Below are 15,586 nucleotides of genomic sequence, written 5' to 3'. Positions count from 1 at the left end.
GGGACACAGCCCCACTGTGCCGCCTTCCCTCTGTCCGCCCTCCGCACTCACCCCTCCGCCAGCATCTCTCCACTCGTCCCTCCCGCGATCCCTCCTTTCTGCCCGCTCCCCCGGCCCTTGCCGGGCACCACCGTCCCTCCCGCCCCCAGCCTCTGCACCCCGGCTGGGCCCCGGCGAACCCGAGCTTTCAGGGGGGGCCGCAGACTCTGTAGGGGAGCTGGGGGCGGCTCCGCACGGCTCGGCTCATCTCGGCCTTGGCACGGCAGCCCCGGCTCCCCGCTGAGCCGGGGGGCAGCAAATAACTATCGGGAGGACAGCGGCATCGAGCCGGAGCCGGGGACCCCGCAGGGCCGGGAGGCGGCCCCGCTCTCGGCGCACACAGCGCACACAAAGCGCACACGCCGTGTCTCCGCACGCCGCTCGCACGAGCAGCCCAGCGGCGGAGCCTCCGGCCGGCCCGGGAGGGTGAACCCCAGCCAGGAACCAGCCGTGCAGCACGGGAGAGGCTGGCGCTGCCTCGCTGGTGGCCATTCTGCTGGAGGAAAAGGAAAAAAAAAAAAGTTTCGTAGGGGGTTCAACTAAAGGGAAACACAGCCGTTTACGGATTCGTTGTAAGGGTGGAAATAAAGAGGACGCCGGGGACATCTCGGCAGGTGAAAAAAAGCCTGAAGTTCCCGTGGGTCCTGGGAAAAACGGGGATTTTCTGGCGTTTAATTTGAGACCGTTATCGATGAGTACTTTTCTTATATTTACAGCCATCCTCGTTATTATTCCGACTACGGCGACTACTAGCATGATTTTGCAACTGACGTTTGTATCAAAATAAACGAATATCTTAAAAAAAAAAAAAAAGTATGAACCACGTCTCACCCAAAAAAGCAGATAGTAAAACAGAAAATAGAGCAAAACAGATGACAGAAAGAAAGAAAGAAAGAAAGAAAGAAAGAAAGAAAGAAAGAAAGAAAGAAAGAAAGAAAGAAAGAAAGAAAGAAAGAAAGAAAGAAAGAAAGAAAGAAAGAAAGAAAACATGAAGAAAAAATATAAAACGATGGAAAGAGAAAGGAAGAAATAAAAAGAAAGAAGATTTTAAAAGAGGGAAAGGAAAGGAAAGGAAAGGAAAGGAAAGGAAAGGAAAGGAAAGGAAAGGAAAGGAAAGGAAAGGAAAGGAAAGGAAAGGAAAGGAAAGGAAAGGAAAGGAAAGGAAAGGAAAGGAAAGGAAAGGAAAGGAAAGGAAAGGAAAGGAAAGGAAAGGAAAGGAAAGGAAAGGAAAGGAAAGGAAAGGAAAGGAAAGGAAAGGAAAGGGAGAAGGAGAAGGAAAGGGAGAAGGAGAAGGAAAGGGAGAAGGAGAAGGAAAGGGAAGGGAGAAAGAGAAGGAAAGGGAAGAGAGAAGGAAAGGAAAGGAAAGACAGCCAAACCGATAGAGACGAACAAACGAAAAGCCGGGCAGGGAGAGCCCGAGCTCCTCTGCAGCCGCTTTGCCCACCGGAGCGGTTTGGGCTGGGGGCATTGGCACCCACAGTCCGGTGTAAGTCGCCGTCCCTGCGCGGGGCCCCGCGGGATCCGCCGGGTTCACTGCCCCTCTGCAGCTCGCTGGTGTCTCCGGGCCGCCGGGCGCCGAGCGGGGATTCCACCGTCCCGGTCCGTCCGGCGGCAGGTGCGCGGCTCGGCCCCGGGCGGCACCGGGCACCTGAGAGAGCACGGCAGCGGCTTCTGCCCGGGCCGCCGGCGGCAGCCGCGCTGTGCTCCGCGGTGGGCGTGTGAGGGAGAGGAGAGGAGAGGAGAGGAGAGGAGAGGAGAGGAGAGGAGAGGAGAGGAGAGGAGAGGAGAGGAGAGGAGAGGAGAGGAGAGGAGAGGAGAGGAGAGGAGAGGAGAGGAGAGGAGAGGAGAGGAGAGGAGAGGAGAGGAGAGGAGAGGAGAGGAGAGGAGAGGAGGAGAGGAGAGGAGAGGAGAGGAGAGGAGAGGAGAGGAGGAGAGGAGAGGAGAGGAGAGGAGAGGAGAGGAGAGGAGAGGAGAGGAGAGGAGAGGAGAGGAGAGGAGAGGAGAGGAGAGGAGAGGAGAGGAGAGGAGAGGAGAGGAGAGGAGAGGAGAGGAGAGGAGAGGAGAGGAGAGGAACCCCAAGGAAGAAAGCATCCAAATGAAATAATTGTTTTATAACCAGCTCAATCCTCATGAACAGTGGCTTTATGTCAGTGAAAACTGGGACTTGTGAGACTCCGTGTGGTGCCTAACTTATGAGCACGGCAGGGAGTCAGTGGGGCTCCATGGGGTCCAGGGGAATGGGACTGGGCTCCCATAGCCCTCACAGTCGCCACTCCTCCCACTGGCTCCTGCTTGCTAGCCTTGGCTCGGTGTTATTTGCCATGGGGATTTCAGACTGCTTTTACAGGGTTACTTGCCTGCAGATCCCAAAGTAGAGATCACGCACGGGGAAATTCTCAGAAATAAAACTGTCAGCCACTCTCTCCCAGCACACAGCCGGTGGAGTTTCTCCTTTTCCTCTCTTTTTTTTTTTTTTTTTTTTTTTTTTTTTTTTTTTTTTTTACTTCCCCAGGACCCCACCCTGACAACTGCTCGTGCTTCTCCAGTGAGGTATCCATGCTCTCCTGCAGTGCAGCTGCCCTGTGTGGTCCACGGTTTGAGGCTATAAAGTTTTTGGGACTCTCACCCAGCCCCAGAATGCAGAGTTCCCTTGAGAACTCCTGGGGTGGCCTGGGCAAGGGGACCTGACAGTTGGGGTCATTGCCTGGAGCTATGCCAGGAGCAACCCTTGCTGGTCTGGTTTTGAGTGTACCAGGAGCTACTTCTAAAACCAGTCACTCTCTGTCACTCCTGTCCTCATTATTGTTGATTAATGCTGTCAAAAAGTCCTGTACGGGGACGCTACTCTGCTGCCTGGGGCTGACACATCTGCTGCTAATAGGTGAGAGAGAATTAGTGCCCATCCCCTCCTGCCTGGAGAAGCTCTTTTCAACTGCCTGTGCTCCCTGGATGCAGGGAAATGGGGCTGCAGACACAGGGTAATGAGCTGCTATTAGTTAGAAAGAAGGATTCCCCCCCTGCCCTGGAGTATTGAGGGGCCAAAAATGGCTTAGTTGAAATGTATTTGTTATCACAGCACAAATATGGGGAAGAGGGGGTGAGAAGTCCCACAGAGCCCGGGACACTGCTGCTATCTGCATCCAAAGGGAAAGCAGCTGCCTCACTGCTTCTTGCTAGATTCTTTCTGAGGAGCCAGAGCCAATTTCAAGCCATGCACTTGCAGCCGTGTCGCTAGAGGGAAGGTCAGGCATTTATCCTCAGCTCGGTTGTGGTGGTTGCACCGAAGGTTTAAACTCACTCGGTGCCGCTGCAGCATCCTGTGCAGACATTTATCTTGGCTAAAGGCAGCCTGCTTCTTGTTTGGATGCAGTGGCTGAGGCCTGACCCACACAGGCACTGTGCACCAGCAGAGACGCTGTGGCCCTGCAGGGTGTCTGTGTGTGGGTTCATTTCCACACAAGGGGGCCCAGATGGCTCCATCCCACAAGAGGCTGCAGTTAGATGAGCACTGTCCTTTCATGGAGGGGGAGGTCACTGCAGAGCTCAGTCACTGTTAGGAGATGTGGTGTCTCCCAAAGCTCCCTGTTTGCAGCTGCTGTAGACTGTTCTGTAAGGACTTTTTTCCTTGCAAGAACTTTTCTCCTTTTCTGTTAGGCCAGTAAATAGCCCAGACATTCCTTGTTGTTCTACCTTGTCTCCTGTCACAGCAAAGAACAGATTGACATCATTTGCTCTGGAGCTCAGATGTTTTCATGGGGTTTGGTGTGGCAGATGATGATATATATTAATCACTAACATAACAGAGTATGTTAGCATAAACAAATGAACACAAACAACAAACCGCAGGGCTCAGCTTGCTAATGGGAGGCTGCACAATCCACAGGAGATCCCACTGGGATAAACCCTCTCCCTGAATTGCTGGGTGTTAGATCAGACCTGCTGCAAACTTAACCCAAGGCATAAGGAATGGATGCTTCAGCCAATGTCAGCTGCTTCCTCAAATCCAATCCAGCATAAAAACTGGCTACATCATGGAGATTTTTCTTCTTGCGTCAGTGCTGGAGCTGAACCCTCTGGATCGTGTCCAGCTGAGAGGCAGCAGGCTCTGCACTGCCACTGAGGGCAGATCATACATGTTAAAGTCTTATGGGAGAGCACAGTCTCTGAGAGAGAGACCAGACCTGAAGACAAGCCCAGGACCCTTCCTGGAGCTCATAATTGTCTGCAAAAAAACAGAGATGCTTCTACCAGCCTGATCCTTTCCCCTTTGCCTCCTTGTCACTTTACTAATTTATGGATGTGCCTGCTCCTAAGGGATTTTGTGACCTGACCATGGTTCTCAGCTACACTTGCTCTTCATGCCCTGTGGGAGACCTTGTCCCTTTTGAGAGTGCTGTGGTGGGGCAGGTGAGGCAGGAGTGGTGGTCCCTTCTACCTGCCTGCAAAGCCACACCAGTATTACTGACAGCACATTCTTCTCCCCAGGCAGAAGGATTTTGAGGATTTCAAACCATTGCTCTGACTTTTGCTTCCACCACCCCATCACCCAGGCAGATGCCCTTCTGAGAGTGCTGAAGACAGGCAGGTTGTCTCTGCTGGAGCCCAAGGCTGCTGCAACAGGCAGGAACTGCAGTCAGAGCCTGCCAGGCACAAAGATCAGCTGGAGGGGTGACCAGCTCTGAAATGTGATGTGCCCTGCACCCTCTGTGCACCTTCCTGCAGAGTCCTGGCCAGAGACCTGGCACCCCTTAACAGCCATCTTGGCAAAAGGAAGGGGCAGGGACTTCAGCAGCCCTTAAGGAAAACCCTTACAATACACTCTGTAATCCCTGCACAAGCCCTGTGAAGGGCAATGGTGAGTTACTAAATAAGCACAGTGAAGCAGAGCAGAGCAATCCTCAGAACAATCCTGTCTCTGTGGTGCCTCAAACAAGTTCAACATGGGGTACCTCAGGACTGCTTGGCACACCTAAATCCTGCCTTTTTTCATCTCAGTGTCCTTCTGTGCAAACAACAGTGATGATGTTTAGACATCTTCAGAGAGCTGTTTGGCATTGAAAGGGATCCAGGATAATTTTGGCTTAGGTTTTGTATAATTTATTTATTGTATTTTTAGGTTTTGTTGTACAAGTAACACTGCACCATTTCTAGCTCTTCTCTGATGACATCTTAGTCAGCTTTTGTTCTTCCTACTCATTAATTCAATTTCTCCTTTTTTAGTTGAAATTCCAGCCTGGAACCATTCAGGAACTCACATTGATAAGGATTCTTTACATTTCTTGTTACTTTCTCATATAAAAATTTTAATGTAAAAGGTGGTCCAGATCTAACCTTTTCTCTCACAAGTGGCTGCTGCATAAGGAACATCCTCCTTCTTGTCCTACTGGGCTCAGAAACAGGGTTTGGAAAAGACATTTGAAGTGCACAGTCAGGGTCCCCAGAGGTGAGAATCAGCATGGTTGTTTCCTTCCTCATGGCTTTTGCTGGGGAAACCCTGGCCCTGGTGCAGCCAGCAGTGAATCCCCACGACCAGTGAAAGGCACAGGTGTGAGTGGACCCATAATACACCCAAGCTGAGCTGGCAACTGTCCCTGTGGGGCCACTGGCCTGGGGGTGAGGGCTCTCTGCCTCCCCCACTCCTGGCTCTCTGCAGTCCACAGGCACTTCCCGTGGGCCAAGGCCTGGGAAACACCACTGTCCCTGCAAATAGCACCGAGTGACTGGCACTGAGGGGTGCTTCAGCTTCAGGAACTGCCAATGCTCACGCCTTCCTCTGCGGAATTAGCACAAGGACAGATTAAAGAAAGCCAATTTCCTTTCTCATCAAATCAATTCCTTCTGGGGCAAACAAAGCCACGAGCACAGCGCTCTTGTCCTCCCGTGATCTTGTGGTTTGCTCTGGTTGGAAGAGGCAGCTTTGGAAAACCCAAGCCCATTTCCTGCTCTGCGTGCTGCAGTGTATATCCTCGCCTCAGCCCTGGAAATGCTTTGATGGATATTATTAGGCCCGGAAAGCATTTGGAGCTCCTTTCTTCCGTACGAGCTGAACAAACTGCTACGGGATGAAAGAGGGGCAAATTGGAACGGTCTGTGGATGCTGCAGGCAGGCTGCCTCGCTAAGGGAGCCCGTCTTGTGCTGCTGTCTGTGATAGGGACAAAGCAGCCTTGGGGCCAGGGTTGCTGCCAGCCCCTGCAGAGAGGGAACATCTCTTTCATGCTCTCCTGCCAAAAGGCAGAACTATAGTGGGGCACCACCAAAATGATGGCAGTAAAGCCTGATCCCTCCTAACTCCATCCAGCCCCACCCAAGATTTTGGCCCCTTCTTAAATACATATACCAGGTCCAACAAATCCCATCGCCTACCCCAACACACCCTCATCAAATCCTGCAAGTGAGGGGAACCAGCTTTTCTCTCCTTTCACAATGACCATTGCCCACCCCAGACTTGCTCATTCTTGCTCAGCCTTCCAGACATTGGGAGCAGAACCATCTCACTGCTCTGAAAGGGAAAGTGCAAAAGCAAAGCAAAGCCAACCCTTTGCTTTCAGAGGGACTGGAGCTCTGAGCGGTGTTTTGCCACTAACAAAGTCAAGAAATGACAGTGCAGAAATCTTGGGGAGTGAACAGCACTTGTGGTTATTGGTGAAATCCCATATTAGTAGAACGGTCTGGTAAATGGAAGCAGGAGTCGCTCTGACTACAGCATCTGTTGGATGTGGAGAGTGGTTATGACTCTCTCCAAATACAATGCACATGTACTGGGGAAAATGACTGCTACAATAACAGGAATAAATCTTAATAGAGACTTGGGTGATAACAGACACCATAGGGGAGTTATCAAAATGAAAAACATATGGCAGTGTCTCTGCCAGACCTGCATGGAAACCCCTTGGAAGGACTAGCAGAGCTTGTACCTGTAAAAGAAAAAAGAGCAGCAGACACAGTGACAGGGGAACAGGGCTGAGGGAACCTCACAAATTCTGTCATCATGCCCTCCTCAGAAGAGCAATGGGGGTTTGGGATCAGTGTCCTGCAGGCTGCTTCCTTGCTGGACAAGTTCAGGTTTAAAAGCAGCCTGGTCTGACAAATTCTTTCCCATTTCTCTCAGGTTTGGCAAGGCAAAAGGCTGCAAGTCAGGCTGGACAGGAGCCATTTTTGATTGTGTACAAACAAGACCTTGACCTGCACTGCTTATTAGCATTTGATCTCATTTTCTTTGCCTTTTGGCAGCAAGTAAGGACAAGGATGGCAGAGAAGGAATAGTGGAGGAGCAAACTCAGGGCCCTGGAAAGTTCAGGCACAGCCCTGGCAGCGAGGGCAGGATGGATTTGTTTTCCTGCAGTTATAGGAGCTACAAATTGAGCCCAGACTTCATGGTATGGCAAAGAACAAGTAAAAGGGAAGCTCGGCTGGAACTGACAGTTTCTTGGCAGGAAGCAGCAAGAGACAGGACAGAGCAACGTTAAATGAAATTGCACCTTTTCCCCAGCACTTCAATGTTTTCAGCAGAGGTGAAACCACAGATTAGCCAGAGTACAGATACCCAGCTTTTTGTGCTCTCCTCAGGAGCAGCCTGGCAGGTGATGGATAAACATAAGCACAGCAGATACAGAGCAGGTCGATGTGAGATGTGGGTACTGTTTGTCTCTTAGATCTGCAAGAAGGGAGCAGGAAGCATTCCCAAGATCCCTAGAGCAAGGGGAGGTGTCCAGATTCTGTTGATCCCATACTTCAGGGTCAGGAGCAGGGTATGAAGATTGGTTCCTGGGTACTAGCCACTGCTCCTTGATTCTGTTAAAAGGTTGCTCCCACACCAAACCCTGACTGCACTGATTCCCGTGGGCATCCAGTACTAAAGCAGAATCCAGGGGCAGAGGGAGAGCCTTGAGCAGGGACCATCACCTCCTCTTCACTCTTAGAGGTGACTGTGTAGGTTACCATCATCCCATTCAGTGCCAACTTGACAACTGGGGATTAAATAGTGGAAAATTCAAAAGACAGCTGAGGATGGGGCTTATATTAGTCAAGACACTTGGGCACACTAGCTTTAGCTGACCAGGGTCACCAGCAGTAAATAGAGATAATGTTATGGCAATGGAAAGAAGATGTAGGGCAGGAGGACCACAGAGCAGACCCTAAGTGCTAAATGCCTCTATGAGGTCAGGGACTTTGCCCCTGGCTGTCATTATGTTAATTGCATCCTAAATCTGTAGACACTGGTCAGAGCAGGTGTCTGAGGACAGGGCATAGATCTGCTCTGATGCCTTCCACAGCCAAGACTGAGCTGAAGAGAGAGTTAGATGTGACATTTGTTCCACCAAGCATCCACATTTATATAATCAGGGTTAGTAACCCTGAATGACTTGTTTGCTCACAATCAAAGATCATTCCTGTCCCAGGGATGAGCAAAGAAGAGCCTGAAGCACTGAGCTGGTCTATTCCAGTGTCAGAGGGGCAGATCCTCTCTGTTTCCCTAGGCTGGGACTCACTCATGCCCATGGCTTGGTATAGTCACTGGAACAAGACCACTGGGACAGGCAGAGACTGCCTGACCCCAGAGGGGCAGCAGATGTCTGGTTTTGGCTCAAGCAAATGTACATCAGGCAAGGCAAAAGAATTGGGAGAGCAAACAGCATCTTTATGCTAGTCCTGGGCAGAAGAGTTGTTTTATTGCATGCTTAGTCACAATAAACCAAACAATAAAGTAATAATAAACGGTCACCAAAAATTATTTCAGAGTCCATAAAACAAAAACAGTGTTTAACAAAGACAAATGAATTGTTAACACACCTCCTCTTCCCTGCCCCATAAAACATGTTGGGTTTTACAGGTGATGGGTGAATGCCAAGTTCCCCTGGCCTTGCAAGACCGGCAGTGTGATCACTGCTGCCTTTTGCCGTGAGCAGGGTGACAACTCTCAAATCCCATCGCCACTACAGCCCCAATTCCCACTTCTGCTGCTGGCTGGGGACCCCTGCACAAGGCTGTGGGCTGCCCACAGCTGTGGGACACTGCCCACATCCCATGTTTCCCCTCCATTGAGGCAGGGAGTGCTGTGGTGCTGTCAGGAGGAAGGCACTAAAACCACAGGATGCTGTGCTGAGCTCTCGCACTGAGCAAACAAGGCTTTCTAAAGGTTTAGAGGACCACCTTCACGAGCAGAATGACCCCCCATGTTTAAACCAAACAATCTTGACCTCTCTATGAGTCTTAGCCACATAAAAGCTCACCTCTTGGACTCTCCATTAGGTTTTATGATGTGCTTCCATATTTAAATGGACATGACTCACACCAGGGTTTCTGCCGTGCAAGAGAAGGAAAGAAAAGATGAATGCCAGATGTTACGTATGAGTTACTTCAGGGGAAAAAAAAAAGGAGAGAAAAGGAAATGTTGGGCTGGGCTTTCCCAGCTCCCTCTGCTCAGGTGAGCATCAGACTGGTATTTCACTTTTCTTTAAAAATGCAGCCTCCTCAGCCTGGCCACACTCCTGGCTGCTCTGCAAGCACACAGCCCCCCCAGTTTGCCCTCCTCACAGCAGGGGCTTCAATTTTCTGTCAAAAGTCTTCTGGCCAAACCTGGCAGCTGTCAGCACCTCCCTGTTTATTTGTGGAGCAGGAAGGGGCAGGAGGAGGAGTGGAGAAGGGGTGGAGGGTAGCCCCTCTTTGGGGTGACACATTCCTTCACCCAGAAAACTCTGGAAAGGCAGGCAGAACAGCCGGGTAATGCAGAGGAGCTGCACAGGTGGGGTGGTGTGGGTGGTGTGAGGAGGATTCTACCCACTGCAACTGCAAAAGCACCTGACAAGCTGCCTGCCATCCCCACGGGCTATGGCTGCTTTCCTCTAGGCTCCAGTGGCATGGGTAGGTAGGAAGGGCTGAGCAGCAGATTGCCTTTACAGCCTTGCTCTTGCCTCTCTGAAAGGACCTTCTGTCCCTACACAGACCCTCTGCATGTCATTGCCTTGTCCACTCTGCTCACAGAGGCTCATCTGGCACATTCTCACATTCCCACCTCCGGGGGACAATGGCAGAGCCTCCACCCAGGCGAGCCTGGAACTGGCAGGCTTGTGCCACAGGTCAGCCCTTTCCTGCACTCTGTTCTGTACACACAGAGCATGAAGCACAGCCATGACCACACTGAAGCCATGGCCAACAGATCCTGCTCTCAGACTCTCAGCACCACCCATGGTGAAAGAAGGATCACTCCACCCATTGCATCTGCTCCAGAATAGGGAGATACAACCTTAAAAACCAAACTAACCCTTCTCAGGAGGCTCCTCCTGGGTGTGGGGGGGGATGCTTCATGTGGCCTCTTCTCCCTACAGAGGGCTGGGGGACTGACACATTGACATGAAAGAGGTTCTGCTGCTCCCAACCAGGGTGGGCTGTCCCACTGCAGACAGATGAGACTGAAACTCCACACTAAGCATATGTAAGGACATTAAGCTGTTGGAACTAAAGGATAATTTGAAAAGTATTTTTCTTAATACTAGCATTAGGTTTCCCCAGCTTTGCAGTTGGTAAAGAGAAAAAGAATGTCCTTACTAAGAAAAAGCAAGTGAAAGCTGAACCAGAGAGGAATTAGGGGGTGGTGGATGCTTGGAGCTGGGTCCCCTTTGCTTAGCTCAGGGTGCTGATCATGCTTGGTGCAAGAATGTCTGTTCTCACCCCAGACCTGTAGGAACAGCCTAAGGGGTCACTGGCTTTGCCTCAATGGCAAACTACAACATGCCAAGAGGGAACTAACATGGTCACACTGTCCTGGGAGCAAGAGCATCCCTTCAGCATCCTGTCTGCACCAAGGGTAGGGCTGCACTCCCACTGAGACCCTGCAAATATTCAGGTTAAGCAAAACGTCTGTTTTTGCAGAAGTGATGAACTGAGAAACTTTTCATCTTTATATCACACAGAAAGTTCCCTTGGGTACCTTCTGAGCTCTGCAACTTCTTTTTACAGCTGCTGAGTGACTCAGTCATGAATAGAGAGCACAGAACTCTGCAACCTTTATTTCTCGTTTTTAGGTGTCTGTCTTTAGCTGGGTAGATTAGTGCAGAGTTTATGAAAACAGGAGATCTGCAGCTACAGCAGCTGCAAGTGGTGTCTGGTGAGTTATGTTCATTCTCAGCACCATCCTGTTCCCATCCCTGCAGGGATGGCAGCCCTTCCTGATGCTCTGGGCCTGGTGAGTCACAGCCCTATGGTCGAGCCTCTCTGCACTCCCACCTCTGTCCCTGCAAAGGTCCCGGGGCTGCAGCCTTTGCATTTGCTTCTGCCTCCTCTCCCTGCCTCTGCCACCACAGGCCAGGGCAGCAAGTAGGATGTGGGGCCCAGTGCTGCATCCCGAGCTCCTGAGCGTAGGAAACTGGGAAACTGGCAGCTCAGAGACCATGAGGAGGCATCAGAAGAGCCCATGTTCCTCACAGAGGAATTCCTGTGCCCTTGCAAAATGCCTGTGTGAACGAAGGCAGGAAAATTAGCTGCAATATGGCTTTTTGTGATCACAGAGATATTGCAAAAGGAAGGAAAATAAAAAAAGGTTCCGTTTTCCTCTCATTCCCCTTCCCCACCTCACTGGAAAGACTCAGGAAGTACCCAGCCATCAGGAACAATGTGAAAAAAACCCAGTACCATTTTCCCTGGTGAACCTGGCAGGATCCCAAGCAGTGACCATAACAGCCAGCGAGAGGGAGGCTCCCTCATGCCTCTCCTGGAGAAACAAGTGTTGGGTTCCTTCATTTCACTTTCCTCCTCACCCTTTGTGGAGCCCTGCTGCCATGTCCCCAGCATGACAAGGAGGGATGTCTCCTTCTGCCTGGATACTCAGAGTGCACCTGCAGCAGCAAGAGCTGGTTCCCCAGTGAGCTCCCTGCCTCTAGCATGTGCAAGAAGTCGTGGCTTGCTGAAGGACACATCCTGGTCGCTCCATCAGCCTCTTTAATTTCCAACTCTTCCCCAAAATGCCTTTTAATTGAGCATCAAGGCTGCCCAAAAGTTTTCTCATCCTGAACCACTAGTGTAGATACAGACTGTGGCAATGGCCAGGACACGTCCCTGGGAACATTCAACAAATTTTGCAAGAGCTGCAACCACAAGAGTGTCTGGGCAGAACCAAATTTACCACAAGCCACGTTCCTTCCCTTCCTGCCCTGCCCATCTGGCACAGCTGGGGGAGAGCACAGGCAGAACTGGATGCCTGGGGTCACAGCTCTTGTTCATCCCTAACAATGGGGTGAGGGAGAGGTGTGTGGCCCAACACATCCCCATGCTGGGAGTGGGGAGAATCCAGGATACTGAGGAGCATCTGTGCTTCCAGAGAGAACATTCCTAGGACAAGACACCATGGTATGGCCTCCTCCAGGGCCTCATGCATCCCCTGGGCTTGTGTGCAAATGCTGTGTTTCCCCAAATAGACACTTTTCTGGGAATGTCCCACGGCCCTGAGGAGGCTCGGCTGGTTGGCATCAGATGACCAAAGCTGTTGCGTGCTCCCATTGTTCCCCAAGGCAGTTATTAATAGAGCACTGTAATAATAGAGGATATTTATAAAGCACCTCTGCCTGGGAATCCAGAACAATCTGCAAACCTGTGCAGGTCTGTGTGTCAGCTCTGAGTCCCTCTGGTGATCGTTACAAAGAGAAAACAAACCCTACATCCCACTGAATGGCATGAGAAATTCACAGGCTGGAGGGGCCACTGAAAAGGTCTGGTGTAAAATGTGAGCACCAGTACTGTGGTCCTGCAAGGGTGCAGGGGACAGCTCAGGCCCAGCCTCCTCCCTGCCAGCAGAGCAAAGCAGGAGAAGAACAGGAGTCATAGGTGCTCTTGCTCTGGTCCCAGCTTGTGGACAAGAGAGATGTCACTAAAGAAATAAAAGCAGATACAGTCCATGCCCAAGCTCCCCAGTACTATGCAAGGGGTGAGGGGTGCAGCTGGCAAGGGGGCTGCACTGGTCCAATTGCCTTTTATGCTGAGTTTGATTAGAAGGATCCATTTGCTGCCCTTCCTGACACCTGGGCTGCAAAGACCAAGAGCAAACTCTGGTGACAGGGCTGAGGATCTGTGCTTAAACAGTGGAGTTTCACACTTCCAGAAACCTATGCAAACCTACTAGGCCCTGTATATGAGAATGCACATTTTTGCTTAGCTTTATAGAAGGAAAAATCAAAATGAGGTGCAGGATTCAGTTAGAGCAAGGCCAGACTCTCTGTGCATCATGGGCTGGGGCGAGGTTCAGAGCCACACACTGGTACCCCACAGGGGCTCCTCCACACACAGCCAGGATGGGGACCAGGCAGGGAGGAATGCAGATAGCCTTGTTGTTGGGCTGTTCCATCAGGATCATAAAACCAAACAAATCCAGTCCTCCCCCCAGCCTCACTTGAGGAATTAGAGAAATGAGGCCATTTATGTCTTCACACGGGCGACTGAGCCTGGCAATGACCTTTGGTCACTTCGAAGCAGGGCTGGATTTGAAATGTGAACCAGAGACCAGGAGGTGAAAACCTCCATATCCCATTACAAATCTCTGGGGATGCTGAAGGCTTGTCAAGCCACAGTGCTTTGCTGCTTATTTATTACTATTTGTCTATGATTGTAGCCATTGCCAGGGTTGGTGTTATTGCTTGGGCAGTGGTCAGCTGCCAAGTGGCCTCCAGGACCAGCCTGTCTCCCAGCAAAGCCAGGGACCCTGGGACTGGAATGGTCAAGGTGTCACAACTGTTGGAAAAACACATTGGTCCTGTTGTGGCAGCAAGTACATGCACAAGCATCACAGTAGGTGACACAGTCCCCCAGTTGGTGACAGCCATGAGGAGGTGAATTCACCCTTTAAGGTAATGAAGTATACAGCCCTACACAGTGAGGAATCTAGCTAAAAAGACCCTGAGCCATAATGTAGTGAAAGTAATTCTACATAATGTATATTCAGTCTTGTAAACTGGCTTATTCACAAAAGGACAGCATTTGCTGTTTGATTATTAGTGCTCTAAGACAGGAAAAGCCTCTCTCTGCCTTGAGCTTGTCCTCTGAAACAACTGCACAAGATCTGCTTTATTCACAAGTGGTTTGACTGACTTAAGTTTTCTTTTATCCAAACAGATCTCTAACCCATTGAGTAACCATGGCTTCATGAGAAAACTTTTTCTTAAAAAAAACCCAACAACTATCTCTCTATAAATAGAAAATTTTCTTCCATCTCTTTTAAGCCTGCTTCACTCCACTTTTCTCCACTAATCATCTTATTTCTACTTTTGTGGTCTAAGAGGTATCAGATAATTTTGCAGATCAGAAGCTAAGGCAGGTCCCTGGGTGGTCACAGAGAGCCTCCCCAGAATGGCTTTGCTGGCTCTGCCCTCCAGACAGAAGGGCAGGTTCCCACAGCTCAACAATGGGATTTGGAAGATGTTTCATAGAAGAAGTTTTAGCACCCCTGTGTGGTATCACTCTGCTATGTGAGAGCTGAGCAGCACAGGGAAATTCTGCCTGAAGCTTCCAGGAGTCCACAGCAGCCTGGGTCTGCAGATGGAAATGTGACTCTCTCGGGAGGCCAAGCCCAAGCCATTCCCTAATTACCAGTTCAGCCTCTGGGGAAAGCCACAAACCCATCTCCCAGCAGGGATGGGCACCACAGAGCTCTCTCAGGTGGAATTCCTTAGACATACAGAAACAGGAAAGAGAACAGTGTGTAGAGAGCATGCAGTGATAAACTCACATAGATCCATGTGTCTGGCTGTGACATTAAATGCTTTACAGCAGCAGTGATGATAATTAATTTGCTTATGATGTAGGACAGCTGGTGGATGGGCTGATGCTGTCAGGACTCAGTGAAGCTGCACTGATTTTCATGCAGACTCAGGGGCTCTGTTTATGATGATGGGTTAGTTCCCAACACGACCACAGTGATTTAGGAGGTGGAGCTGCATTTTCAACAGTGAGAAAGTATTTAGGTGCATGTTTGCTGAGTACCCACAGGTTTGCCAGCTGAAGGTATCCAGACACAGGCTGGTGATAGAGAGAGGCAACAAAGAGCAGTGAAAATTAATAAATCAGGGAAATACTGATCCTGACCTGCTGACTGGTTTACCAGTTTAACCAGGTACTATCTGCATTTAATAGGAACCCTTACACACTTCTGCAGATGTGATGGAGGCTGCCAAAATGCTTGCACTCCCTTGAAAATTCAAAAAGAGTGCATTTCTCCCTGAATCTTGGTGGGATTTATGCTGTTAAGACTGTTAACACTAGCCAAGAAGCTGCATTTGTCTAGGGTCCAGCTGAAGTGCATTAACTCCAGGTGCAGGCAGAAGTGTGAAAAGCAGCTCAGCTGATGGGAGGGAAGGTGTGTGTTGATGGTGCCAGATCCCATGTCCACTCTCAGCCTCTGCTATGGGGAAGCTCCTTTGCCCTCAAGGCTGTCCTGCTGGGTGCTGCAGCATGTCCTGGGAACAGTGCTGTCACTCTGAGCAGCTCTCCAAGTCCCTGCTGCCAGCAGAAAGAACCTGTGAGGGGTGAAACAGTGCCAAGTGCCTGCTGCTCAACAGAGAAAAT

At 50.5% G+C, this 15,586-nt stretch overlaps 1 protein-coding gene across 3 annotated transcripts in view; it reads right to left on the bottom strand.

Annotated features, from left to right (window-relative positions):
* TBX1 (T-box transcription factor 1) overlaps nucleotides 1-15,586 on the bottom strand; it is a 152,506-nt gene that overhangs the window by 15,468 nt on the left and 121,452 nt on the right. Inside the window, exon 1 of one of the 3 annotated variants that reach the window (XM_079322407.1) lies at nucleotides 9,271-9,294. The exons of the other annotated variants lie outside the window; for them this stretch is intronic. Coding sequence (XP_079178533.1) covers nucleotides 9,271-9,286 — 16 coding nt within the window. The 5' untranslated portion in view covers nucleotides 9,287-9,294. Of the gene's footprint in view, nucleotides 1-9,270; nucleotides 9,295-15,586 lie in introns of those variants that run through there. 3 annotated transcript variants of the gene reach the window in all.

This window comes from Erithacus rubecula, assembly GCF_903797595.1.
Source record: "Erithacus rubecula genome assembly, chromosome: 19".
NCBI classification, from domain to species: Eukaryota; Metazoa; Chordata; class Aves; order Passeriformes; family Muscicapidae; genus Erithacus; species Erithacus rubecula.
Note: the sequence above shows the minus strand (reverse complement) of the source record. Positions and strands in the feature narration are given on the sequence as shown.